Below are 26,252 nucleotides of genomic sequence, written 5' to 3' on the forward strand. Positions count from 1 at the left end.
TCGCTTAAACCAACAGTTTACACGTTGTTCAGTTCTGCTAACGCTAGCTAGCCTCATTTAGCTTAGCAGCTAGCGATGGCGCTCCTCTCTCCTTCTCTCTCTCCTTCCCTCTCTCCTTCTCCCTCTCCTTCTCCCTCCTGCTCAGTGTGTCTCATGTTTAGCCATGCCTCTGCCTCCTTTACTGATAAGGGTACATGTAACAAATGTAGTTTGTTTGTTAGGTTGGAGGCGAGGCTCAGTGAGTTAGAGGCCCGGTTCCGCACCATTGAAGCTCAGTCGTTAGCTCCTGCAGTTAGCCAGCCCACCCCCGTAGTCGGTGCGGGCCAACCAGACGTAGCTCCTGCTAGCCGTCCCCCGGCAACCCCCCGAGCAGCCGGGAGGCTGGGTGACTGTCCGAAGGAAGCATAGTTCTATGTCGAAGCACACGGGTCACCACCAACCGCTTCACGTTTCTAACCGGTTTTCCCTGCTCAGTGACACACCCGCTGAGAAACCAACTCTGGTGATCGGCAGCTCCATTCTGAGAAACGTGAAGTTAGCGAAGACAGGGGCCATAGTTAACTGCATCCCCGGGGCCAGAGCGGGCGACATAGAATCCCATTTGAAACTGCTGGCTAAGGCTAAACGTAAATACAGTACGATTGTTATTCACGTCGGCGGTAATGACACCCGATTACGTCGCTCGGAGGTCACTAAATTGAACGTGGAATCGGTGTGTTCGTACGCAAAGACAATGTCGGACTCCGTAGTATTCTCTGGCCCTCTCCCTAATCTGGTCAATGATGAGATGTATAGCCGCATGTCATCATTCCGCCGCTGGCTGTCGAGGTGGTGTCCTGCAAACAATGTGGGCTTCGTAGACAATTGGCATACTTTCTGGGGAAAACCTGGTCTGATTAGGAGAGACGGCATCCATCCTACTTTGGATGGAGCGGATCTCATCTCTAGAAATCTGACCCAGTTTATTAGTGGACCTAATCCATGACCCAGAGTTCAGACCAGGAAGCAGAAGCAGAGTCGCAGTCTTTCACACTTCTCTGCGCTTCCTTTGGAGCAGTTACCCACCCATTTACCCACCCAAAACCCTATAGAGACTGTGTCTGCCCCACGGCCACTTCAATTATTTAAAGTCAACAGAAGAGGAGTTATACAAAATAACTTAATAAAAGTTAAGGCAACCGATGCAACAGTGCATCAAAACAGGACAGTTAAATGTGGACTCTTAAATATCAGATCTCTGTCATCTAAGGGTGTACTTGTAAATGATTTAATATCAGATAATCATATTGATTTATTTTGTCTTACTGAAACCTGGCTGTGTCATGAAGAGTACGTTAGCCTTAATGAATCAACTCCTCCAAGTTATATTAATACTCATATTCCTCGAGGCACAGGCCGAGGAGGTGGAGTAGCAGCTATCTTTGACTCAAGCCTATTAATAAACCCTAAACCTAAATTAAATTACAACTCATTTGAAAGCCTTGTTCTTAGTCTTTCAAACCCGAGCGGGAAAGCATTAAAGTCAATTTTATTTGTTATAGTGTATCGTGCACCAGGTGCGTATTCTGAATTCCTATCTGAATTCTCAGAGTTCTTATCTAGTTTAGTCCTTAAGACAGATAAAGTTATTATTGTAGGGGATTTTAATATTCATGTGGATGTGGATAATGATTGCCTTAGTACTGCGTTTAGTTCATTATTAGATTCTATTGGCTTCTGTCAGTGTGTACATAAACCGACTCACTGTTTTAACCATACCCTCGACCTTGTTCTGGTTTATGGTATTGAAATAGAAAATGTAATTGTCTCTGAACAGAACTCTCTTTTATCGGACCATTTTCTAATAACCTTTGAATTTGTTCTACCAGAGTGTACGCCATTAGGCAAAAGTTTCTACACTAGATGTCTATCTGATAGTGCTGTAGCTAAATTTAAAGAAGCGATTTCTTCAGGGTTTTATTCAGTACCATTGCTCAATATAACAGAGGACTCCTACGCTAGCTTTAGTCCGTCTCAGATTGACCATCTTGTTGATAGTGCTGCATGCTCACTGAATGACACTAGACTCTATAGCTCCTCTAAAAAAGAAGCTAATAAAAGAAAGGAGGGTTGCTCCATGTGTAACCCTTAAACCCGCGATTTAAAGCAAATATCGCGAAAACTTGAAAGGATATGGCGTTCCACCAATGTGGATGAAGCGCGGTTAGTCTGGCGAGACAGTCTTAAAATATATAAGAAGGCACTCCGTAATGCTAGAGCAGCCTATTATTCAGCATTAATAGAGAAAAATAAGAACAACCCTAGGGTTCTCTTCAGCACTGTAGCCAGGCTGACAGAGAGTCACAGCTCTGTTGAGCCGTGTATTCCTATAAACCTCAGTAGTAGTGACTTCATGAACTTCTTTAATGATAAGATTCTAACTATTAGAGAAAAAGATATTAATCTACTGCCCTCAACCAGTACCGATCGATCCATAGCTGTAGAACTTGAAATATATTTAGATGGCTTTTCTCCCATCGACCTTCAACAATTGACTTTAACTATTTCTAAGTCTAAACCTTCCACCGTCTCTTAGACCCGATTCCGACTAGGCTGCTTAAGGAAGTTTTACCTTTAATTAGCAATTCTTTATTAGAAATGATCAATCTGTCTTTACTAACGGGCCATGTACCACAGGCCTTCAAACTAGCTGTAATTAAACCTCTTCTTAAGAAACCTACTCTTGATCCAGAGGTGTTGGCTAACTATAGACCTATATCTAACCTTCCGTTCCTCTCTAAGATCCTTGAGAAAGCAGTAGCAAATCAGCTGTGTGACTTTATGCATAACAATAGTTTATTTGAGGATTTTCAGTCAGGATTTAGAGTGAATCATAGCACAGAGACGGCACTGGTGAAAATTACCAATGACCTTCTAATAGCTTCAGACAAAGGACTTGTCTCTGTACTTGTATTGCTAGACCTTAGTGCTGCATTTGATACCATTGATCACCAAATCCTATTACAGAGATTGGAGCATCTAATAGGCATTAAAGGAACCGCACTTAGCTGGTTTAAGTCGTATTTATCAGACCGATCTCAGTTTGTATATGTAAACCATGAAAGCTCGATGAAAACCAGGGTTAGTCACGGAGTTCCACAGGGGTCTGTTCTTGGACCTATTTTATTTACCTTATATATGCTTCCCTTGGGGAATATTATTATTCTTTGGATAAAAGCGTCTGCTAAATGACTGTAATGTAATGTAATGTAATATTAGAAAACACTCAGTAAACTTTCATTGTTATGCAGATGATACCCAGTTATATCTATCAATTAAGCCAGACGAAACTAACCAGTTCTCTAAACTTCAAGCATGTCTTACGGACATAAAAACCTGGATGACCTGTAACTTCTTAACGTTAAACTCTGAAAAAACAGAAGTTATCCTACTAGGCCCAGATCACCTTCGAATTCAATTATCTAACGATATAGTTTCTCTAGATGGCATTGCTCTAGCATCCAGCACTACCGTTAAGAACCTTGGAGTTATCTTTGACCAGGATCTGTCTTTTAACTCTTATATAAAACAGATCTCAAGGACAGCCTTTTTTCATTTACGCAACATTGCGAAAATCAGGCAAATCCTGTCTCAAAGCGATGCAGAAAAACTAGTTCATGCATTTGTTACCTCTAGACTAGATTACTGTAACTCCTTATTATCAGGCTGCTCTAATAGGTCTCTTAGATCTTTACAGTTGATCCAGAATGCTGCAGCACGTGTTCTAACAAAAACTAAGAAAAGAGATCATATTACTCCAGTATTAGCTTCTCTGCACTGGCTCCCTGTTAAATCAAGAATAGAATTTAAAATTAATTTATGTCATATACATTGAATGTGTTGTATCTCTGTTATGCTGTTCATTCTGTACACATGACATCTATTGCATTCTGTCCATCCTGGGAGAAGGATCCCTCCTCTGTCGTTCTCCCAGAGGTTTCTTCCTTTTTTCTCCCTGTTAAAGGGTTTTTTTAGGGGAGTTTTTCCTGTGCCGATGTGAGGGAAGGACAGAGGATGTCACATGTGCACAGATTGTAAAGCCCTCTGAGGCAAATTTGTAATTTGTGATTCGGGGCTATACAAAATAAACTGAATTGAATTGAATTGAATCATCTTAATAATGATAACAACAGCAATAGTAACACTGATCATCCCAGAAATAATAATCATCATAACTGTAACAACATTATGTTTGTTTATGGTTTGATTATAGTTATGGGAGGCCTTTTTTAAAACCCAAATAGACCATCGCTCACATGTTTAAGCATGCTGTCACTGAACGCTGTCCATTCTACCTGAAGACACAAGCGAGCCTCTGAAGGTGACAGGAGTCTGGAGGAATCACCTCAGAGACAGTTCTCACACTGCAGACTCTTTAGAGATACCATTGTTTACTCTGATTTTTGTTCTGTTTAAAAAAAGTACAACCACAGTGTGAACTGAGCAACTCAACGGCAGCATTTAGGGATTCGTGCCTTGCTCAAAGGCACTTCAGTGGTGGTGATGAGGGGAGGTGCTACGCTTTCACTCTGCTCATCTCAGGCCCCCTCTCCTCCGCCCTTTAGACCAGCACTGCCCCCTACTGGAGAGGACTCCCTGTGCCCCGGGGCCTTGCTGTCGGTCTGCAAGTACATGTGGGGCTCTGTATTTGTCCCCTGGGTCACTTGTTCGTGGCTCTGCTAGAGCCTCAGACGGGGAGGAGCAGTGGGAAGCCGCCTGCTGTCGACACGAGAGATTTATGACACCTCGTCTCTCTTTGAAGAGCGGCTTCTGTTTGTACACAGTGACCGCTGCAAGCAGTCAACCACACACACACACAGGGAGGCCATCTATGTGGGGAGTACTTCATTGAGCCACCAGTCACACACACGTACTGTTGTCACCAGTTTGAAATACTGATCAAATATCTATGACTACCATGCATTATACAGTCTAATACACAGTGTGTGTGTGTGTGTGTGACACGTGTGTGTGACACGTGTGTGTGTGTGACACGTGTGTGTGTGTGTGTGTGTGTGTGTGTGTGTGTGTGTGTGTGTGTGTGTGTGTGTGTGTGTGTGTGTGTGTGTGTGCTTGTGTGAGTGTGGGCTGAGTTGCATTGCAAGTGACCTCTGGCTGAACCCTATAGACACGTCCTCTAGCTGTACTTTGACAGGGAGGGCACACATACACACAATCACACACACCTGAGTTGTTGTGGTTTGAAAACAAGCAGTCAGCAAATAATGAATTCTGTTAAAAAGCCATTAACACTGAGAGAGGTAGAAAGGTCAACAATGATAGAGAGATACTGAGACAGCAACGGCAAAAGAAAGACAGGCAGAAAGAAAGAACTGCCATGGACAAGAGAGAAAGAGAAAACAAAGACCGAGAGTAGGAATTAGAGAAAGAGAGAGAGAGTGACCTCTGTCTGAACTCACTGGTGAACTTCTGCCTCAGTGTACTCCAGTTAACCTGTCACACACACACACACACACACACACACACACACACACACACACACACACACACACACACACACACACACACACACACACACTGAGCCAGGAGGCACAGTTTCAGCTCATATAATGGAGTGCAGGAGGATAATATGTGTGTTTCCAGTTCAGCTTTGGAAGTATGAATGGGAGCTGATCCCAGCATTAGTCATGTCAGCACTGGCTCCTGTCTCACACACACACACACACACACACACACACACACACACACACACACACACACACACACACACACACACACACACACACACACAAACACAAATGCACAAGCATGCATATACACAACAGCACCAAATGTGACCTCCAGTTTTCAAAGTAAACACGTCACAGCAGAGAGAAAACATGAAATGAGGCATAACAGCAGGCATGGTGTTCCTCCCCGTCTGCTAAATTAGATCATTTTAACTCAGTTCATTCAAAGAGTCGGATCTCATTGAAGAAGGCTCAGCATGGAGCTGATAGTAGAGCTTTAGCAGCAAGTAAACAGAGACCAACTACTGTTAAATAAAGATGTCTGTGCTCTTTGGAAGCGGCCCAGCGCTGGTCCTGTGGTGTTGCAGCTTGCAGCTTTCTGTTGAACCGCTCTTACCTCTCGACACTGCGCCTCCTCTGGTCCTCAGACACACCTGCTATTACATAGTTGCGTCACACACCTAAGTCACAGCTTCAACGTTCAACGCAGAAACACCAGTGAAATACATTCTGGTAAAAAAAAAAACACACCAGGTCCACACTTTACCTGTAGGCCCTAAACAGATATAGATGTATCATGATGTTTAGATATGAGAAGTATTGAAATATGTTAATACTCACTGTACTCCAAAACAAAGCACAAATGTCCCCCGAAGTACTTAAAAGACATGCAGTTCAACTGTGTACTACTTACTGCTCACTTCTACCTCAGAGGAAAAACATTGTAGTACTACTTTTAACTGACAGAGAAACATAACAGGTTATGTTGCAGATTTTGACTTACATAATATAACTTAGAAATGTGCTGCATTATCATTCATCAGTCTGTCCAGCATGGTATTAGAAAACATTTGAATGCAGCACTTTAACTGTGCGGTATTAATTGTTTTACTATTTATAGTTAATTGTTTTACATTTGAAAACATTCGGAATGTATGAGTACTACCACATTTCCAGTTAGAGAGAGGGAAACGTTTAAACAGGGGCTGAAAAATCCCTGAATCCTGGTCTGAAAACACAGAAACATTGAGACACTTATTGATACTATGGCAGTGAAGCCGGACACTACTGACGCGCAGTTTCTTTTCCACTACCAAGGTTATAAAGTAGAGCTTGTATTTAATTAGCAGATCTATTGTCCTGGCTGGGATGTGCTTATTGTATTAAATCAGTATGACGTCATACACCGGGGAGACACATTATAAATACACACACAACTAGCGGCGTTCTCACGGTCACACCTGTGAGGTACACTCTGTATCGAGACTGCTTCCGGTTGGCCACACCCACTTGTGCCGACTTCAGGGGCAGAGAAGAAGAGTCTGGTTTTAACCTTTTATCCGGAAACCCTGTACCGTTAACATATCCGGCAACCACGTGGCAATAGTATTAAAGGCGATTTACCGGCCCAGCATCCAGGAAGTGCAGTGACAGTTAGTCAGGCCCTCTGCGGACGACACGCTGGACGGAAAAGCCCTCGAGCCTTTGATTTCCACGATGTCCCACAATTCTTTACACTCTATCTTGCCACTTTTCCATTGCGAACACATTCCACACCAAAAACCTGCTCAGAATCAGAATTTAGTCTGGATTTGGGGTTTTGGGCGCAAAACTGAACAAGTGACAATGACACTTGTGGAGATGTAAAAGATTGGTGGTGTCCTCCAAATAATGATATAGAAGTCTGCTTGGATTGGTTGCCCTTGCTGTCAATCACCAAACATGACGTGTCAGATTTAATTCAAGTTCATTTGACTAGCTGTGTCCCAATCCAGCGGCTGCAGCCTTCAGAGAAACCAGCCTTTGCGGTCTACGTCGGCCGGGTCCTGAATACCGCGAAGGCTGGACCGAGCAGTCCCCGAAATGAGACGTTCTTGTCGACAGAGGATTTCCTGTTTGCGTCACCAGCTTTTCGCGCCCCCACCTGTTTGCCCATCTCCTAGCAACCAGCTGCAGTTGTCATAAAAGAGGTAAAGCTAAGTTAAAAGATTAAAGTGGACGAGCTGCTATAAATAGCGCAGCGGCTCTCGGTAGCGTTAGCTGGTTAGTTAATAGCATCACGTAAGTTAACCGATCATTTTAACATAAGTGTGATCTGATCAGGTCCTTTGTATTTAGTTTTAACACTTGTATATGTAGATATTCACTTGAGTTGAAATCCCAATAATTACATTTAAATGTGAATTCTCCTGTTGCTGGTCCACTAGTCGCCATGTCGATAAAAAAAAAAAAATCAACTCCACCGGCACGCAATGAATCTTGGGATATGTTGGGCCGTGAAGGATCCATCAGTTGTATCCTCCCAATCTGGGAAAAGTAGGCTGCATTTGTCGGCCGCATTAGGAGGAGTCTTCGAAATGGGACAGCCTCGTCGCGGCCGCTGTGACGCAATCGGTCTACAAATACACCCTCCGAAGGATGCAGCCGCTGGATTGGGACACTGTTTACTCCAGCCTGGTTTAAGGAAAGGTAACGTCTTAACAGCAAACATGAGTAACATGGCATAACAGCACCACCTGGTGCTGACAGCCACACAGTGCAAATCCCCTGAACACAGCCAATTCATAGCATGTAGATTCACCTTTACCCCCCCTCCCAGAAGTTCTCCCATTTACTTTTAACTATTTTAAAGATTGAGCATTGCCTGTAGATATTCATTTTCTTGTTACTTAATTGTTAGCTGGATAGATGCGCATTTCATATTTACTAACTTGTTTAGGGACCCTGACACAGAATCAAACTCCTCATTTCCCCAGTTTGTAAAAACTGAAACCATCATCTTTTAGATTGTTGTGATGCGCAACATTTCCCTTCTTTAATGTATTTACAGTATGCATGCTTACATTTGTTATGGGACAAAAAAGGCCTGGGAAATGTACTTAATTACCGTGTAAAATTAAATAACTTTTTTCTTTTTTTCTCTTACTGTGGATTTTTTCCATGAAAGCATCCATCAGCCAAAAATGTTAGTTATTAGTTAACCATTTGGTCACCCAGTACACTAAATGAAAGACCAAAAAATATGTAAACTCATTGTGAGAACCGTTTTTATAACCAAATTTCTAGGTCCTTCACGAGAGCCCAATCATGAAAAACAACACCATACGTTTGATAAATCCATTTTAATGGAAAATGTAAAACCCTTTTGAACTTCAATGTACAAAGCATGTAACACTTGCACTTTAAAATTTGAAATTGAAGCAAGCCATGTTTTAAAAAAATACCTCAGTGAATGTATATATATGTATATATTTACACATTATAGTAAACATTTTCATTTATCTTTTAACTTCAAAACTTCACCATAGTAAATCTTAACTGAACAAAAAAACAGGACAATTCATTCTTTCCTTAAATAAATTACATCTTTTCTGTAAATGTTTTTTACAGCAAATATTTTTTTTTCCATAAAATGCTGAAGTGTATATAAGCCATTTTTGTTCTGTCTTTACATAATACAACTTTACACAGTCTTTACAATAGTTTGGCAGTTCATTTGAAAAAAAAAAATGTATTTATGGCATGAGGACTGTAGAGCATCAATGTTTCCCAAAGTTACAGGCATTAGCTGGTGTGTGTGTGTGTGTGTGTGTGTGTGTGTGTGTGTGTGTGTGTGTGTGTGTGTGTCCTCCATCACAGTAGAGCCGTATTACAACTGAAAACCACATACTAAAGAAAAAACACAAAAAAACTGTACAAGTCACATTTACATGAATGCTTTTTTGTCTCAATAACATTGCGTATCATACAGCTATAAAATAAATACATCTTCACAGAGGAAAATAAAACAATGTTTGTGTGAAAAAGAAAATGAAGAACAAAAACAGCGACGGACAGATAGAACTAGAAGAAAAAAGGACAAGGACAGACAGATTACAGACGGAACAACAAACGAGGGAGCAGCAAAGCTCGCCGCCCGAAACATCTGAGATTTACGCGTTGCATTTTTTATTTTTTCCCTCCCCAAAATCTTTTTTGTTCTGGATTTTTTTTTTTTTTTTTTTTAAACAGCAGAGATGACAGTTTGGATCCTGATGCTGCTTGCTGCTGGTGATGCTGTCTTAATCAGCGACATCTTCTCTCTGCGACGTCGCGTCGGCTGCTGCTACAGACAGGGATTAAACCTCCGCGGAGGGTCCAACCTGTGAACTGCATCTGACAGGAGTCTCCATGGAAACGCCAACAGTCACACTAAAGAGTTTCGGTGGAGGCTCGTAGTGCTGTATCACTCCAGCATAGTGGCTTTTTATAAGGCTTCCTAACCTGCGTGCTGTCCTCTGTTTCCCATAATCCCTCGGTCCTCCCTGTGAGTGTGTGGTAGCTGAGGTTTAATCCCTGTCGGTCTGGCGGCCCCTCCGGTCTCGTGTTCGTCTCCTCTTGGCACTGAAGGTTTGGGGGTGACGACGGGGGCCACCTGGATGTGATGTGATGCGGGCGTGCCTCGCATGCCGGGAGGTCCCAGCGGGTCATGTGACCAGCTCAGACCCGACAGCCTGTCACGTGACACGGCCCTGCGCTCGAGGAGGCGGGCGCGGGGAGAGCGAGGTGCCGGTGGGAGTCGGGTCCCTCTCTGGAAGGCGCGGACGAGGCTCAGGGGGTGTCATGAGTTCTCCTCCTCGTTGTCTTCCTCAGAGCCGCTCCTCTTCAGGGCGCTCACCGCCTCCTTCACACAGTGGTACAGAATGTTCTTCACCTGAGGAAGAGGAGGAGGAAGAGTTGTCACAGTTGCACTGATGCACAGTTCCATCACTACATGTTGTGGCTATAACCTATGCACAGGACCTGAAGTGTCAATGAGTGTTGAACTGAACACAGAGTGTTACTGTTGAAAGGATACTGTTCTCAGGTCAGTCTTAAACACCGTGTTCATTCTGGACGTAATGAATCATAATTAATATCCAGTTGAATGATTGAGAGTGAGAATGTTATCAGAAGTTTGCTGTAGCTCTGCATAGTCGACATTTTTGTGTTATGTTTGTGCTACGCTGGGATTTAAAGGGCACCTGACCAATGAGTGGACGTTATTTCAGAGGGATCATTTTCACACACTCTCACACAGCACTCACTGTCTGAGATAGAGCTGTGTCCAGGCATAGACCCGTGGAAAAAAGCCATCAATGTAACATGGAAGAAGTTTAGAAACTTCAGGATGACTGGAATAGCAGAATCCTGGTCAGGGAGTCATTAAGAAACTACTATTCTTCATTCCTTTCACTGATTCTAAAACATCTGTGAAACCAACCTCCTCAATGCAGACAAGCCCTGTAAGGAAACACGTTAAGTATTACATGCATTATTAACTAATGACGGTTGAATAACCTGTAAACAATTAAATTTAGCTTGTAAAAAAAATACTAGACCTGTTTCTAAAGAATTTAAAAGACTCCTAATGTTAATGTTTCAAAACATGTTCATATCGCTTAGTTTCAAAAAGTCAGAGGGTACGCAACCAAGCACCATTTCCGTGATCAAGCCGTGATGATGTCATTATCTGGGGCGTGCGCATGGCGCCGGAATCACTACGGCAAGTTTACTATCCTGAGTGTGTGTGTGTGTGAGTGTGTTCAGGGACTCCATGTCCAGAGAACATCAATGATGATGACTCACTCTACCACTCTATTTGTCCCACGCACGCACGCACGCACGCACGCACGCACGCACGCACACAGGAGAGAGGGGGAGTTTTGAAGTGGGGTTGTATGAGGTAATTCTCCATAGTCAGTGTGCTATAACAGAAACTGACCAGCAGAGCAGTGTACTGCTGTAGACGTATTTTACACACCTGAAAGAATCAATATCAGTCTAAGTGAACGCTTCATTTAGAATATTTCCAAAGGTTTGCTTTGCCGTCAGACAGCCTGTTCTGACGGAGAACTGAAGCCGTTGTCTAGGCTCTCACCAAAGAAACACCAGACTCCATTTGAAAACACTGTAATTTTACCTGGCAGAACACAGGAGTTGCTGGTCTACGGCTGCCTTTATCAGTTAGCTTGTTGGTGTTATTGTGTTACATGCTCAGAGATCACTGCATGATAACACGGCAAAAATATTGTTCATATAGCGTGCACTGAGCATTACGATTTTTTTTCAGGTGTCTAAAATACGTCTACAGCAGTACATTGCTTTGCTCCCGTGCTGATACTCCTATCAGATTCTAGAAACTCCATCTACTGTTTGTAATACAGCGACTATGGAGAAGAACCTCATAAAACCCCACTTCAAAACACCTGAACTATCCCTTTAACAGCACAGCTGCACTGCCCAAAATCACAGTAATGATGTCATTGTGAGAGGGACTCTCTAATCTAATAAAAAGCGTCTCCATCCTATGCCGTGTTAAATGACGGCAGATTGAGCTGCGGCCCATCACCTGTAGTTTATCCTCGTAGTTGACCTCCTCTTTGCTGGGACGGAGCTCCTGGGTCAGGTGGAAGGAGTTGGCCACGTGCTCGGGAGACACAAAGTCGTTGATGACCTGGACACAGCTGTGGAGGTTCTGGACCTGACGACGGGACGTAGAGAGAGAGAGAGGATGTGAGGACATGTTTCTGACCCACGGGACTCAGATAACATTGGATACAATCAAAAGGGACATGTTGTCTTGTTGAACTACAGCACTGTCATAAAAAAATATATCACAAATGTGAAATACATTCAATATGATTTACAGCACAAATGTGATTGGTGACATCTGATGTTGGAAAAATGTGCTTTTAATTTATGTAAAAAAAGACTACGAAGGGCTGTGAAGATGCATGAAGTGTCAATTCAATTCATCTTAACTAGAAATAATTTTAAGAATAAGGCAGATGTTATTCTATATTTTTCTCATTTTCAATAAGGCCCATGAAATGACCAGGACCAATAATGAGATACTCAGTCTCTCAGTACTTCCCTATGCAGTCTGTGACGCTCCAAGCCCATTGATCCCTACTGAAGATGTGAAACTTTAAAAATCACCCCTTAAGGCTTAATAACTTCCTAAAACAGCCGGTCAACGCTACTCAAACTGGAGGAGGTCATGTGTGAGTATTCTATATACCTGGTGCATGGCCCCTGCTGGTATGAGCACAGAGTCTCCCAGGAATTGAACCACAGTCCAGCCCTGGACTCCGTGTTCATCCAGCAGCCGCTGACGCTGCTTCCTGCTCAGGTAGGAGCCCTGCTCTCTGATCGGGTCCTGGTCCGCTGTCACGTCTGATCCCTGCTCCTTGCAGAGCCGAGGTGGTGGAGGAGATAGAGAGAGAGAGAGGCGGTGGTGAGGTGGATGTTGATACATTTTTATTCTTCTTATTATACGTCATTAGTTATCTTTATTCATGCTGACCTTGTGCAGGAACTCCCGGACCTTGTCCATGTCTTTGTTGAGGTAGATGTGCCACAGAGCCCCCGGTGTCTCACTGGAGTCTTTGAGCCTCCTTCGGACCCCCTCGTCGAGATCCTCCTCCTCCAGACGCTTCAGAACACCTTCAAACACAAACACACACACACACACACACACACACACGTGTTACTGAGGCTGCACTGAATGAATTGATTGTTGTTGTTTTTCCCCAATTCATTAAATAATTGTTCACTATTTAGCCTTTAAGTCAAAAACAAACCCATCCAACACCCACAGTTCTGCTGTTCAAACAAGTTCAAAAAATATTGATTCTTAAAATACTGTTTATCAATGATTAATGCAAAAGAGAATGTTTTCTAAGAAGGCGCGGCCTCTCTTTATCTTCCATTAAGGACCACTGTGGTAGGAATTGTGGTTCTTAAAGCATCCATTTTTGAATTTCGCAGATCAAAGGGGTATAAAGAATAAAACTAGTCAGGAGTTTCTTTCTGTCACTCTAACAAACAGACCCTCACATACCTAAAGCAGCAGGATGACACACTACACATGAAGGTTATAGTGTTGCCCATCCACTCATTCATTTGTGGCAACCGGCCAGTATACCAGCATTGACCGCCACATATTGATTTCCATTTTTTCATAATATTTCAAATGAAAATCACAAATAGGAGCCTAACTCTGTTTGGAAACAGTTTAAAGACAAGTCGACTCTTTGAAGACAACTTTTGGTATATTTCCAAGGACGATGAGCGTGTCTGTTTATCAGCGGGGGAGGAGGAGAGCAGAGCAGTAGTGAGTCTCTAGGTCCACATTCAATAAGTGGTGAGAGAGGTATTTAGCTGCATGTTGCCAACAGCATTGGATCCACCTCACTGCCTCTGGCTGCTCCAGCTCAGATGAAGAGGTCTGGCACCTTTATTCATTCCTTCATCTGGCTATTGACCCTTTCCCTCCGGTTCACAGTATTTGAGAATGCTTTCATGTTAGTCCACACAGTCTGTGAGTTGATCACTTAACTGACTCCAAGAACCCTTACCAGTTTTGGACAGGACCCCATTGCCTTTGGCCACTCCTACGTAGACCAGAACGGAGACGACATCGGAGACTTCCACGTGGAGGTTGGCGGTTCCGAAGTCCTGGTCCTGAGATGCAGCTACACCTGCAGGGAGGCAACCAAGTGATTCATAAGAAGAAGGGGAGAGATATTCTAGAACATATACTCTACTTAATATTAGCTGGAAGCTTTGTTGATCAGATCAAATCATTCTGAACTACACACAGGTATTAAAGGTATATATGGGCAGAACCATCAGGTTAAACCCTGAATCCAGATGTTTGTCAGGTACAGATGTATCAGTTAACTAGGGTGGGGCTACAGGTACTTCTGATTAGGTATACTATTTATCTTCTGAGCTCTCAGGCCGTCTAACTCTTCATTTCTGAGGCCATCATTTCTGCAGTTAGATCTGCTGTTCATCTCCATCCGTACCGTAGGCACAGCACAGTCGGGGCCCCAGATCCGGCCGGACAAAGAAAGATGGCAGATGGGAGGCCAGGTTGAGGTTTCCCTCTGGATCAGAGTACTCTGGCAGGGGCAGGTTCTTCATCAAGTCATCATATCTGCAAAGAAACACTCTTTTAGATGGACTCACAATCACTTCTTAAGACAAGAAATGCATTATTATCAGCAGCATTTTTTCTTAGCAAATTAGAGGTTTGCATTTATATATTTGGTTGGAAAGCTTGAGCTTCAACTGCATTAAGGTAAATGGTAACTTTGGTATTCTTTAACCCTTTTTTCATGTTTTTATGTCTGAACGACGAATTTTATGTCACATTTTTTTGAAATTGATCCAGTATTGAGGAAGAAAGCTGCAGATAAAGCTGCACGCTAAACGGGCTGCAATGTAATCCCTCAGGGCAACTCACTGTCAACAATGTCCACTAGAAGTGCTCGTTTCTGTCTCTGACAGGATCATATTGTTATCAGTGTCTAATAACGTTACAGAGAAGAAGCTACAGAGAAATGAAACCTCTTTCTTTACCTTTCACTTTCTGTTTGTTGTGTCTAACTCAAGGAAAAAAAATATTTTATTTTATTTCTCCGTATTTTTTCCCCCCCCATGATGCTATTAGACACTTATAATAACAATCTGAGCCCGTTTGGCGACTGTCGCCTGCAGCGTTCTCCCTCAATACTGGACCGCTAAATTGAACTGGAACCTAAAAAACATGGGAGAATAGGTTCCAGGGTAAAGTTATTCTTTAAGTGTGTATGCGTACCTTGAGGGCATGAGGGCCATGAACTCCTCTCCAGACGGCCAGTCCTTCAGCCTGTAGACCATCGGTTCTCCATCCTTGGACTTTGGCCGCTCTGAGCAAGTAAGAAGAGTTTAGTTAGTCACTGATTCCTGGTTTGTGGTGACATCCTCTCATTAGCTATCTAATCAAGCAAACGGTGAATGAAGAGAACGGAGATGAACTCACTGGTGATGTCCTCAAATCCATCCCAGAACTCCTTGATCCCGGAGTTGGACACCACCTGGTCTTTACAGTTGAGGAGGTCTCCCTGATGGTCCGCAAACTCCTGGTTGAAGGATTCAGCTTTCCACAGGCCGCCGTTCAGTCGCTTATGGATCCCCGAAACCAACACAGGCTGGACAAACACAAACAGATGGCTGTCGTTATCACTCGTGACTTTCAACACACTGTAATACACTGTCATAGTAACACTGTTACTATGACTACAGCTACTGCTGCTGTTAGTAGGACTGATGTGTACCTGTCCTTGTCTCCAGCACTCTCTGAACAGCTTCCAGTTGTTCTGGTTGCGGTGATCTTTGAGCCACAGTAACCGTCTGTTGTTTAACCAGCAGTGGGGAATATCTGGATACTGATTGGTCGATTCCTCTGGCACTGCCGCAGTAACGTGCACCAACTTCTTCCTGTCTGGTTTGGCGTCCTCAGCGATAGCAGGGGCAGGGGTGTTGTTGTTAACCGGGGTGACGGGCTCGTGCTTTATTGACAGCTTGGAGGTGATACTTTGGCGGCTGGCAGGGATTTTGTTCTCAACCACAGATGCAATGATGTCATCAAGGATATTAGGCATGGTCCTCCCACCTTTTCCAGTCTATAGTGTGAGGACAAACAATAGTTACAGGTGTAATGTTGATGCTGCTTTTGTAGAATGAATGAATATCCATGGAAAACATGCTATTATGTTTATAATATTCTATGTATATATATGGCACACATTTGTTTTACAGTGGGGTTCTCTTTACAGAGGCAGTAAACAGACTCTCAATGACATCAGAAAGGTCTCGGTGTGTGTACCTGTGACGCAGTAGAGTAGACTGGCGCGAAGGCAATTCCTGCGTCGGTAGAGCCCAGCTTCAGCTTCCCTGCGGTGGTGGTTAGCAGGTCTCGGAGTGTAGAGCCCTGCTCTGTACTGTTGGCCACCAGCGAGGTGGTTTTACACTGCTGCAAGACCTCCAGGCTGTCCCCCACCTTGTCTTCCTTCACTGATTTACCAAGCAGCACCAACTTGTTTTCTGCGAGCAAAAGAGGAGGAGGTTACTGACAACGTACTATCCTGAGGTGAAGTATACAGAATGACTTCATGAGGGAACGGGGTAATCTAGGAGGAGCCACAAAGGCGATCAAATGGATCCCTTCCCCTCACCTTTCTTCTCCTCCCTGGATTTCTGCTCTGCCAGGTCAGCCAGGAAGTGCAGAGGCGACTGGGACTCAGGCGGGGTGACGGGAGCACTTCCCGCATCGCTGCCCGGACTGCTTCCCCCACCGCCTCCCCCGTTGGTCTCCACCTTGGTTCCTCCTTGGTCAGAGTTCTGCTGAGATCCTTGCTCAGCCTTCACCAGAGACAGTTTGTTACTGTGGTTCAGGACATTCTGCAGAACCTGGTAGAGAAAGGGTGAGGGTTACTCACAAGCTCAAATCAACTTGGGATCCTTTGTGAAAGAAAGTCAGAGAGAGAGAGAGACGGTGAAAAGACTCTTCAAACAAGTGCTCATCCTCCAGATCTACCAACATGTAAAACAACTACCTGAATCATTCAGTACTACAGTATGACTCCAACTCACTGAAATAATTTGCGCATGTGTTTATATACTGCATACCTGAAATAAAATAAAATGCTGAACTTCTTTTGCACCGGATTTATTTTTTTCATTTTGGTTGAATAAAAGGCTTGAATGGAATCAAGCTGCTACTCTTCAGACCTGTTAACATGGTGTCTGTTGTGGCCTTTACAAATCAACACGTGTCTGTAAGCACCATTAACAAGAAGTTCCAGTAGCACTTTCTACGCAGCCTTGTCTATAACACATTATAGCACTGTTTAATTATAGCACTCGTAAATATTGATAACTCTAAATGATCATTTTTGACTTTCAGTAAAGTGGAAATTATATTTTTTTTCTTCACTTTACTTTAAGAAAACAAAGACCACCTAGAGTAGCTTATAATCACATTATAATACATTTGAACTGATTATAATGCATTCTAACTGAAATAATATAATGTGTTACAACTATGGGAATTACATCAATTATGAAGTATTATGTTACCGGACATTATAAGTCGTTATCAAATGCTTTAGAATGTGTTATGATTATGGTATGATCGTATAATGTGTGATTACAGCGGTACCTGTGAGACTCCGTTGGTGGCCGGTAGTTTGGTGAGGAGGTTCTGCTTGTTGGTGCAGGGACAGTGGGGTTTGATGTTGTGTTTTTCTCTCAGAGTATGCATGGAAGCCACCAACTCTGACAGCACTGAAAACGTCCAAAGAAAAAATAGGAGCAGAATTTAAACACTTCAGGAAAGAAAAGCAGGACCTTTATCAAAATGGAACATGATACCGGAGGGCTATTGGTGTGATGGTTATCGCTTTACTGCAGTGAAATGATGTCAGCGTAGAGTGTGGACTGTACCTGTGCCAGGTATGATCTGTGTGGGCATCAGGTGTTTGTGGTCGTGGGGTTGGCCTTTCACACATTTCAGCCAGCCGTAGAGTTCTTTATCTGATCACACAGAGGGAGATGCACATCAGTTACTGTATTAACGCCACAATGACCATGTGACTGTATGAGCCTGCAGCAAACCCAGGAGTTCTATCGTGTTGATGCTGCTTAGTTCTTCACTGTCTGTCTGAACGATTCCAGAAATGCTTTCTCTTACTTAAACAACCTGTGGAAAGGTTATGCAGTAAATTATACATTATAAAGCGTCTGCTAAATGACTGTAATGTAATGTAATGTAATGTAATGTGTTCATTTGGACTGTGATAGTCGGTGAATCCACGTTTGCAACCCGCAAACAAGTCAGTAACAGAAGCGTTTGTCAGGTAGCTTTCAGGTTAAGATCATATAGTTGGTTTTCCAATTTTTTGCTGAATTAAAACTAGCGGTGTCAGTTTTGGTTAGTTTTATTTTTGATGGACGGATACATATTAATCGATAACTCATAGATTTAAAATACAAGTGGCACTTTCCTTGACCTCAAAGAGTTTTGGTGCCGCATTTCGAAGCGCTATGTCCACTCAAGAGGCGTTTGAATTTTAACGACATGCCTTCATTTAATTTTCTGTTGGCTTTGCTTTTTTTTCTGGTTTACTGCCTTGTTCAAGGAACGACGTGCTCCCATCGACTGCTCTCAGCTGATATTCATTATACATAGTTTGAATGGTGATCTTTACAAAAGCCGATCGCAAGAGCCGATCAGATGAAGCACCGATTCTGAATTTACCGTAGAAACATGGAGGTGCATCACTGTGGACTCCGTGTAGATGACCAGCTCCCAATGTAGATATGAAGGGCTCATTTTAAGCTAACGAGAACACAGCAACTCTAAGTTTTAGGTGATTATACACAAAGAAAGCATACTTATTAATATTGTATTGGATTTCTGCCAATAGATCCCCCTAAATGCTAAACACTGGTCCTTTAACTTTTACCACGCATAATAAAAACTTTTTTACGTCTTACTGCCACCTTTGTTACCAGGTCCAGAAACCTTGGAACCTAGACCAAGCCAGTACATACAAAAAATAAATAAATAAAAAGATCGCAGCACCAAAAGTCTAAAGAAGTAAGTACGACTTGACATTTTATATATGCTGTATGACCTTTTGAGGCTACTTTTGATGTGGCGGTTCATCCTCGCTGACCGGTAGCGGTCTGCACGCTGACTTCGTGTGATATGAGCGCGCGCAAGAATCCTTGCATAGCCGGCTCGTCTGTCCAAACATACACACAACTGACCTTTGGAGCTCCTTCTCTCCTTGGCCTTGTAGCAGTCAAGGCAGACAACAAAGCCACACTTCTGACAGACCCAGTGGATGTTGAAGAGTGTCGCCTCGCAGGCGTCGCACATCTCCCTCACCCCCCTCACAGCTCGCTTCCACGCCAACTTGGCTGAAAAATCACACAAAATGAAATAAATTGAAACAAAAAGCAGTCAGGGTTATTGAATCAAAGTGTCAGCAGGTTCAAAACGATAGCTCACCATCCTTCTTGACCCAGGTGGCTGCAGTGTTCTCGGTCACAACCATCTGACAGAACTTGTCTCCGATGAAGCTGAGGATGTACTTGGCTGTGGTTTGGTCGAGATGGCTCTCCTCCATCAGCCCGGGGACCCAGAGGGACAGGGCTTCGTCGTCGAACTGGTCCGGATTGGAGAAGCCATCCATCCGGAGGACCCCGTTTTTACTGTAGGACAGCCTGGATGGGAGGAAACAGGGTTAATGCACACAGTTTGTCCAGTAAAGAGCAAAATATGACATGTAAACTGGGGACAGCCAGATAAAGGATCCTCTTGGGCTTATACATGGAGACAAATGAAAAACCTCTTGAGCACACTGCGCACCACATTACAACATGTTTGCATGCTGCTTAAATTACAGAAATGTCACCAGTTAAATATCAGTACATTATGGTTGCATCTCCTCACATCACCACTCTGAAGTAGAAATGTGAGTGAATAAACATTTCTTGCCTCGCTAGTCAGCACCAAAGACACTCATCATTAAAACTTATCAAGTTTATTATTTGATTAATGTACACATTTCAATTTCATATTTACATAATCTGCACTCCTTTAGAGATCCACCTTTATAAGCAGTCTCTGCTCGGTTGTTTAATCCGCACTGCTTTCACACCATCACAAACTAACCGTAATAACTAGGCAAACAGACCTGAGTTGATGTCAACCGGACCAAACAGGTTTGGTGTGAAGGCACCTTAAGGCTAGTTGACTAGTCTAAGTTTAAAGTTCCGTTTAGGGAAATTAATCAATAGGAACTATTCCAACAGCCCTTACTCCAGATGCATATTTAAAGGATGCAGCTGCAAATATTTCTAAAGCCCTTATAAGCATCCTCTTCATCCTGATGTATCAGTGTATTTCCAAGCAGTTCAAATACCTAAAGTACTCCTATTGTGAACGGATATAAAAAAGTATAAATATTATATATCAATAAGTAATCCTCATAAGTATAAAACGCCCATGTGTCAGTGCCAGTAAAACACTGCATATGCCCTCCTTTCTAGATGAGCCATCTCCCACCGTCTATGGTGTCCTCAAACAACCCAGTCAGCTCAGGTGAATGTTTATGGCTCAGACAGGGAGGAGGTGAGATAGGGTGAGGGAGAGCAAGAATTAGAAGTGGAGATGCAGAGAGTAGGGGAGGGGGAGACACAGAGAGAGAGACAGAGAGAGGGAGAGATTGCTGCAGCAGCAGTTCTGCAGTGAGGAAAAAGATTATAGAGCAGAAAATCCTCTTTGGCAGATTTACCCTGTTAGACCCCAGACTGCAGCTGCTGCTTATCCAACTCAAGTGTAAGTGTGTGTGTGTGTGTGTGTGTGTGTGTGTGTGTGTGTGTGTGTGTGTTCAATGTGCATTCACAGTCACTGTGCGTGTTTTAGAGAGAAAGGAACACAGACAGAAGCAGTACATACTGCACAAGCCGTATGATGAATAATCTATGAGTTGTAGCTAGGGCAGGGTTTCTGACAAGATCACGACGTCCTTTCCCTCTCCTCTCTTTTTCTCTCCTCTCCTCTCCTTTCCTTTTCTTTTCTCTCCTTTCCTCTCCTCTCCTCTCCTCTTCTCTCCCTGTGTTATTCTTGCACGCTTCAGAGAAATCTAAAGCGAAGGTACAATGCATCATGGAGCAATTGTTTGCTGCATCTACATACGTGTTTGAGGAGAAGTTGGGGGGTTATTACAGCTGCAGCAGCTACATACTGTAGAGTTCCAGGATCCCACAGGATCTTCAGTTAATAATGTATGTAGGGTTGATGGGTGCATTTGACAGTGTTGTCACATGCAGGACACCAGAGGGAAAACCCTGGAAAAGCGTAAGGGAAAGAAAAAAGCGTGTTACCGTCTGAAATAGTAGAAGCGACAGAAGACGGGGGAGTGCGTCGGCTCCTCTCCCTTCTTGCTGCGCACCACCCTGCACTCCCGACACTTCTGCAGGTTGGGCCCGATTTCGGCACACGAGTCGTCTTGCAGGAACGACTCCCCCGTCTGCTTCAGCTTCTTCACCTTCCTCCAGTCCTTCAGGACGGAGCGGGGGATCCCATCTGAGAAGAGACGCCCTGATTAAGTCACTGACAGTTCCCTAAATTTCATCATGATCATTAAAGAGTCGCTCAAAAACCTGGCGTCAGAGACACCATCTGCTAAGGACAGGTACAAGGGAGCAAATTGATCTTTTTGGTCTCGAGAGCTGACATTTCTATGCAGAATATCACAGACTAGTCAAAGTTATTTCACTTCATTTCACTTCCCTTCTCCAGCAGTTTATCTCCAATTACAAGTCCCTATTTTTGTGGACTATATTTAGCATATTCTGTATGCACATTTTTGGATCGTTTAAAATCTAGAAGTACTGAGTTAGAGAAATCTTTCCTCTAAGAATTCTTCAAAGGCAGTCAGTTTATGGGGGTAAAAGCTGACACATGTCTGATATGTGTAATAGTTGATGAGTAAATACTTATTCTTATTTTTAACAAATCCCACATACAGAAGTTAACCACAAATGAGAGCATGAGTTTTTAACAAACTCTATTTAGTGGGAACCAATGGGCTTTGGGCTGAGCGTGGGGGAGAGACCGACTAACACTGCTGGGGAAACAATTTATAGAAGACTGTCAGACTTACTGCTGCTGGCTAGTTTGAGTTTCGTCTTCTCTCGGGCTGATCGGAAGATGCCATTGGGCTTCAAGTCATCCTCGTCCTTTTCATTGTCTCCCTTCCTCCTGGCCATGTCATTCTGTTTCTTCTTGTAGGTGGGTTTAGGCTGGCGCTTGGCTCGGCCCTCCATCCTGCTCTCACTGGCGTCGGAGTCGTCTCCCCCGCTCTCTGAAGCGGACTCGTATGACCGTTTGTTCCCTCTCCTTGATAAGGGAGCTGCTTTCCTTTCCTCCCCTCCTCCTCCCCCTGTGGCTGCTCCTCCCAGCTTCTCCTCCAGCTGCCGCTCTCTCTCCGCTTTGCTGTCTTTGCTCAGCTCCACCTCGCTGGAGGTGGAGGCACTGAGATTGACTGTGCAGGGTTTGATCATTTCTGACATGGCCGCGGTGTTACTTGTGCTGGTGCTGGTGGCGGTGGTGGTGATGGTGGTGATGGTGCTGATGGTGCTGGTGCTGGGCGGTTTCTCTGGTTTAATACTGGTGGAGCTTGTAGTAGCAGTTGTGTTCCTGTCCTCCTCTGAGTGCCGGGTTAACCAGGCTTTCTTCAGCTTGTGGCAGTTACTGGGCTGACCGCTGCTTGTCGAAGCTGATCCGGAGGTCTGACCGTTGGGCAGGGGACTGGACTTCCCTGTTGTTGTGCTCCCACTGGAGCTGCTGATACTGCTGTCCACCAAAGATGACGAGGCTTGGCTGGAGGAGGGAGGATGGGGCGAGTTGCGAATGGGAGTTTTGTCGACTGAATCCACAGGTAGGAAGCAGTTTCCTGTTGCTACGGATGTGGGCGCAGTGGAGAAGTTGCTTCTGGATTGGGCTGCAGCCAAGGCAGCTTTGTGCTTCTTGAGGTGGACAAAGGAGGAGGAGTAAGGCTGACTGGAGCCAGAAATGCAGCTGGGTGTCGGGGTGAGGCATGGACTGGGCTGGGGTGTCCCTGCTGGACTAGGGGGAGGCAGGGACCCCCCTGGAGATGTAGTGCGGGAGCCTAACCCCTCCTGGTACTCTCCTGGTCCTGAGTGACTTAGCACCCGGCCACAAATGCCAGTTTTATGTGCTGAGACTGAGTAGCCCAGCTCGGGGATGGCTGTCCCACTGACACTCTGTATGCCAAAAGCTGATGCGGCTGAAATGGCAGTCCTGCACACAGAGTTTGTGATCCCGGGTGCCATAGTTCCCTGCATGCCACGCATAGAAGTATGTTTATACAGGACACACATGTCGTCCAGGTTTGAGTTGGGTATGATAACCCTGCCGGCTACAGCTTCTCTCACACTCTCCCCTAGTCTCAGACCTTCCCCCTGAAGCTTGGCTGGGTAGAACCTCCCCTGGGGGAGTTCCTTAGAGATCATAGCACCAGATTTGTTAGCACCAACAAGACTGTCGTACTTGAGGGATGACGACGGACGTACGATGACCGATGCCATGGCGGAATGGGGCTTTCCCCTCGACATTCCCCCTCTCTCCTGAATCATCTCTCCGTGTCTCCACGCGTCTACGGATGAAGTCATGATCTCCCCACTGATGGCCGAGGCCACGGAGGTGATGGCGGCGGCGCTCCCAAGACCTTCCGGCAGCAGCGTGGGGGGCTTCTGCTGCTCCGCTGATGTTTTGCTACCGGCTGCCGCCAAGCTTACCGGCTGGATGGGCGTGAGGGTCGGCGGGGACAGGCGTCCGCCGTAACCGGCTCTCTCTCTCTCGCGCTCCCTCTCCTTCTCCCGCTCCCTCTCCCTCTCCCGCTCCCTCTCCCGCTCCCTCTCCCGCTCCATCTCTCGCTCTGCAGCTTCCTTGCGATCCAGTGCGTGCTGTGTGGGCGGGTTAAAGACAGGCGCTCGGTGGAGAGATGGCATTGCCCTGAGCTGGTGATGCTGCTGTTGCTGCTGTTGCTGCTGTTGCTGCTGCTGTTGATGTTGATGGTGATGTTGTTGTTGGTGGTGGTGGTGGTGATGATGATGGTGGTTGGGTACTGTGGAGGACAATGTAGAGGAGGTAGGAGAAATGGCGGGGCTGCGGCGTTCTATCCTGTCCATACCACCCGTGTGGTGCTGATGTTGCTGCTGGACTAGGGGCACCTGCTGGCTGAGCTGCTCCGTGATTTTCCCCGCTAAGCCCTCTCCTCCCTCCGGGTGGTGCTTAATGAGGGGTGGGGGCTTGGAGAGGGAGGATTTTGAGCTATAGCTGCCCAGGGACAGGGCTCCTTGGCTTGGCACGGCGGCCCCGACGCTGGCCACCACCCCTGGAGCTCCACCAGACACTTTGTCGTAGTAAGAGCTGAGCTCCTTAGAGGGGTAGAGTCTAGGAGGCTCATTTACTACGCTGTTGGACAGCGTGGTGAAGTAGTTGCTCTTTTCTGATTGGATGACGTGGGGATGGATGTGGCTAGCCTTGGGGCTCGGGGAGGTGAGAGCCGCTAACCGGACGGGGAAGGCTTGATCTCTGCACCGTTCTCTGTCCCGGTCCATCCCGGGGTCACCGGAGCGCTGGATCTTGGCGGTGAAGGGAGCGACCTCAATGCTCTCTTTCAGGATTTGCCGATTCTCCTCTTTGTATTTACTAGCCCGGTCTGCTGCCTGAACAGCATCCTGTGCAAGAAAATGAAAACGCTGTTAAGGACTGTTTGTTTTCATTTTCAGATTGCAGCACTGCTACATTTTACATTTTTAGTCTTTTGATTTACATGAGCCCATTTTCGACTGCAGTAACTTTGCCCTGGGACCAGACACCTTTTGAGGTATTCATTGCTTTTCGTCAGCTGGGACCAGGGTCTGAATTAAGTTCTAGGGAAATATATCATGCGGTGGCACACAAGTGGAAATGTGACCAGAAGAAAATTTAACTGATCAGCCAGTCATGAAACCGCCCTGTTTCAGTCGGCTCATCTCTAGTCTCTAACGGTCTGTACGGTACACTCAAATTCCTTACCGTAGGGCAAATTCATACCTTCCACACCATGAGCATGTTTCAATGATTGTATGTAGGTGTGATCCTTGTTATCCTTTTTATTTTAGCATATGAAGTATTTGCTCAGGCTTATCTATGAAATAAGATAATGATTTCTACACAGCCACTCATGTTGTTGTGATACTGCTATTAGTGCTACAGCTACTGATTCCAACAACAACAGTGCTGATAATAAAACCTAGGTACGGTAGTGTACCTGTGTATTTGCCAGGCGAGCCTTGCTGTGGGGGTCTAGGTAGAGGCGGTGGAGGTGGACGTCTTTCCCTGTGGGAGTTCGAGTCCGGTCCGTCTGCTCCTGCTTCAGCTGGGCCAGTGTCAACGTCCTGATCGGGTCCATAAAGCCTTTCTTATCCACATCTCTGCAAACGGACAAGTCAAACGTTTAGCGAGAACGTCAACTAGAAACTAAAACAGGACATGGCAGCACATATGTGAGTGTACGAGAGTTAAACTACACTTAGTTAACAGACGGGTTCAGGTAGGCTATCATGCTCTTACTGGCTGTTCAGCAGATTTTCAGTGACCATGACATAACTAGGCTAATGAGGTGATGATGTTTCCTCTGCGATGCTTTATGTATTCACTGGTGTCTAAATAAAAGCCAGCGGTTACATAAGCAGAGCTCAGGCTGCTGAATGAACAGCATTCTGTCTCAACTGCTCTCATGTCGGATTAGTGCCACTTCACCTTGTCTGTCTGACCCGGCATTGCCTGTCTACATCTCAGGGCAAACTTGGCTCTCTAGCTGCTCTCTGAACACATCTAGCTTTATAAAAGAAAAGGGCACACTGTTCAAATGTACAAAATGATTGTGTGCCCCATCTTTCTTGCTACAGAGTGCTTCTTCCAACTAACTTAAGACAAAAAGCAATGCCTGTTCTTTTCACAGACCCTGGGATTTTTTCGGGAACAGCTTTACTGACTAGCTTCTAATGCAGCTGGGCTGAACTGCTATGAATGCGTGAGTATATCCTCTTGACCTAACACACTCCGTGTCTGGAGCTAGATTC

At 44.8% G+C, this 26,252-nt stretch overlaps 1 protein-coding gene across 1 annotated transcript in view; it reads right to left on the reverse strand.

The window, feature by feature from the left end:
- Positions 1-8,845: 8,845 nt before the first annotated feature.
- The window catches only part of jmjd1cb (jumonji domain containing 1Cb), a 101,065-nt gene continuing 83,658 nt past the window's right edge, over positions 8,846-26,252 (reverse strand). The window contains 18 exon segments of the mRNA XM_054600926.1: positions 8,846-10,422; positions 12,100-12,231; positions 12,772-12,939; positions 13,057-13,196; positions 14,111-14,233; positions 14,564-14,694; positions 15,358-15,448; positions 15,562-15,730; positions 15,857-16,204; positions 16,408-16,625; positions 16,757-16,991; positions 17,743-17,867; positions 18,027-18,116; positions 19,356-19,508; positions 19,600-19,814; positions 21,480-21,681; positions 22,262-24,863; positions 25,439-25,601. Coding sequence (XP_054456901.1) covers positions 10,330-10,422; positions 12,100-12,231; positions 12,772-12,939; positions 13,057-13,196; positions 14,111-14,233; positions 14,564-14,694; positions 15,358-15,448; positions 15,562-15,730; positions 15,857-16,204; positions 16,408-16,625; positions 16,757-16,991; positions 17,743-17,867; positions 18,027-18,116; positions 19,356-19,508; positions 19,600-19,814; positions 21,480-21,681; positions 22,262-24,863; positions 25,439-25,601 — 5,398 coding nt within the window. The 3' untranslated portion in view covers positions 8,846-10,329.

The sequence above is a fragment of the Anoplopoma fimbria genome, chromosome 7, assembly GCF_027596085.1.
Source record: "Anoplopoma fimbria isolate UVic2021 breed Golden Eagle Sablefish chromosome 7, Afim_UVic_2022, whole genome shotgun sequence".
Classification (NCBI taxonomy): Eukaryota; Metazoa; Chordata; class Actinopteri; order Perciformes; family Anoplopomatidae; genus Anoplopoma; species Anoplopoma fimbria.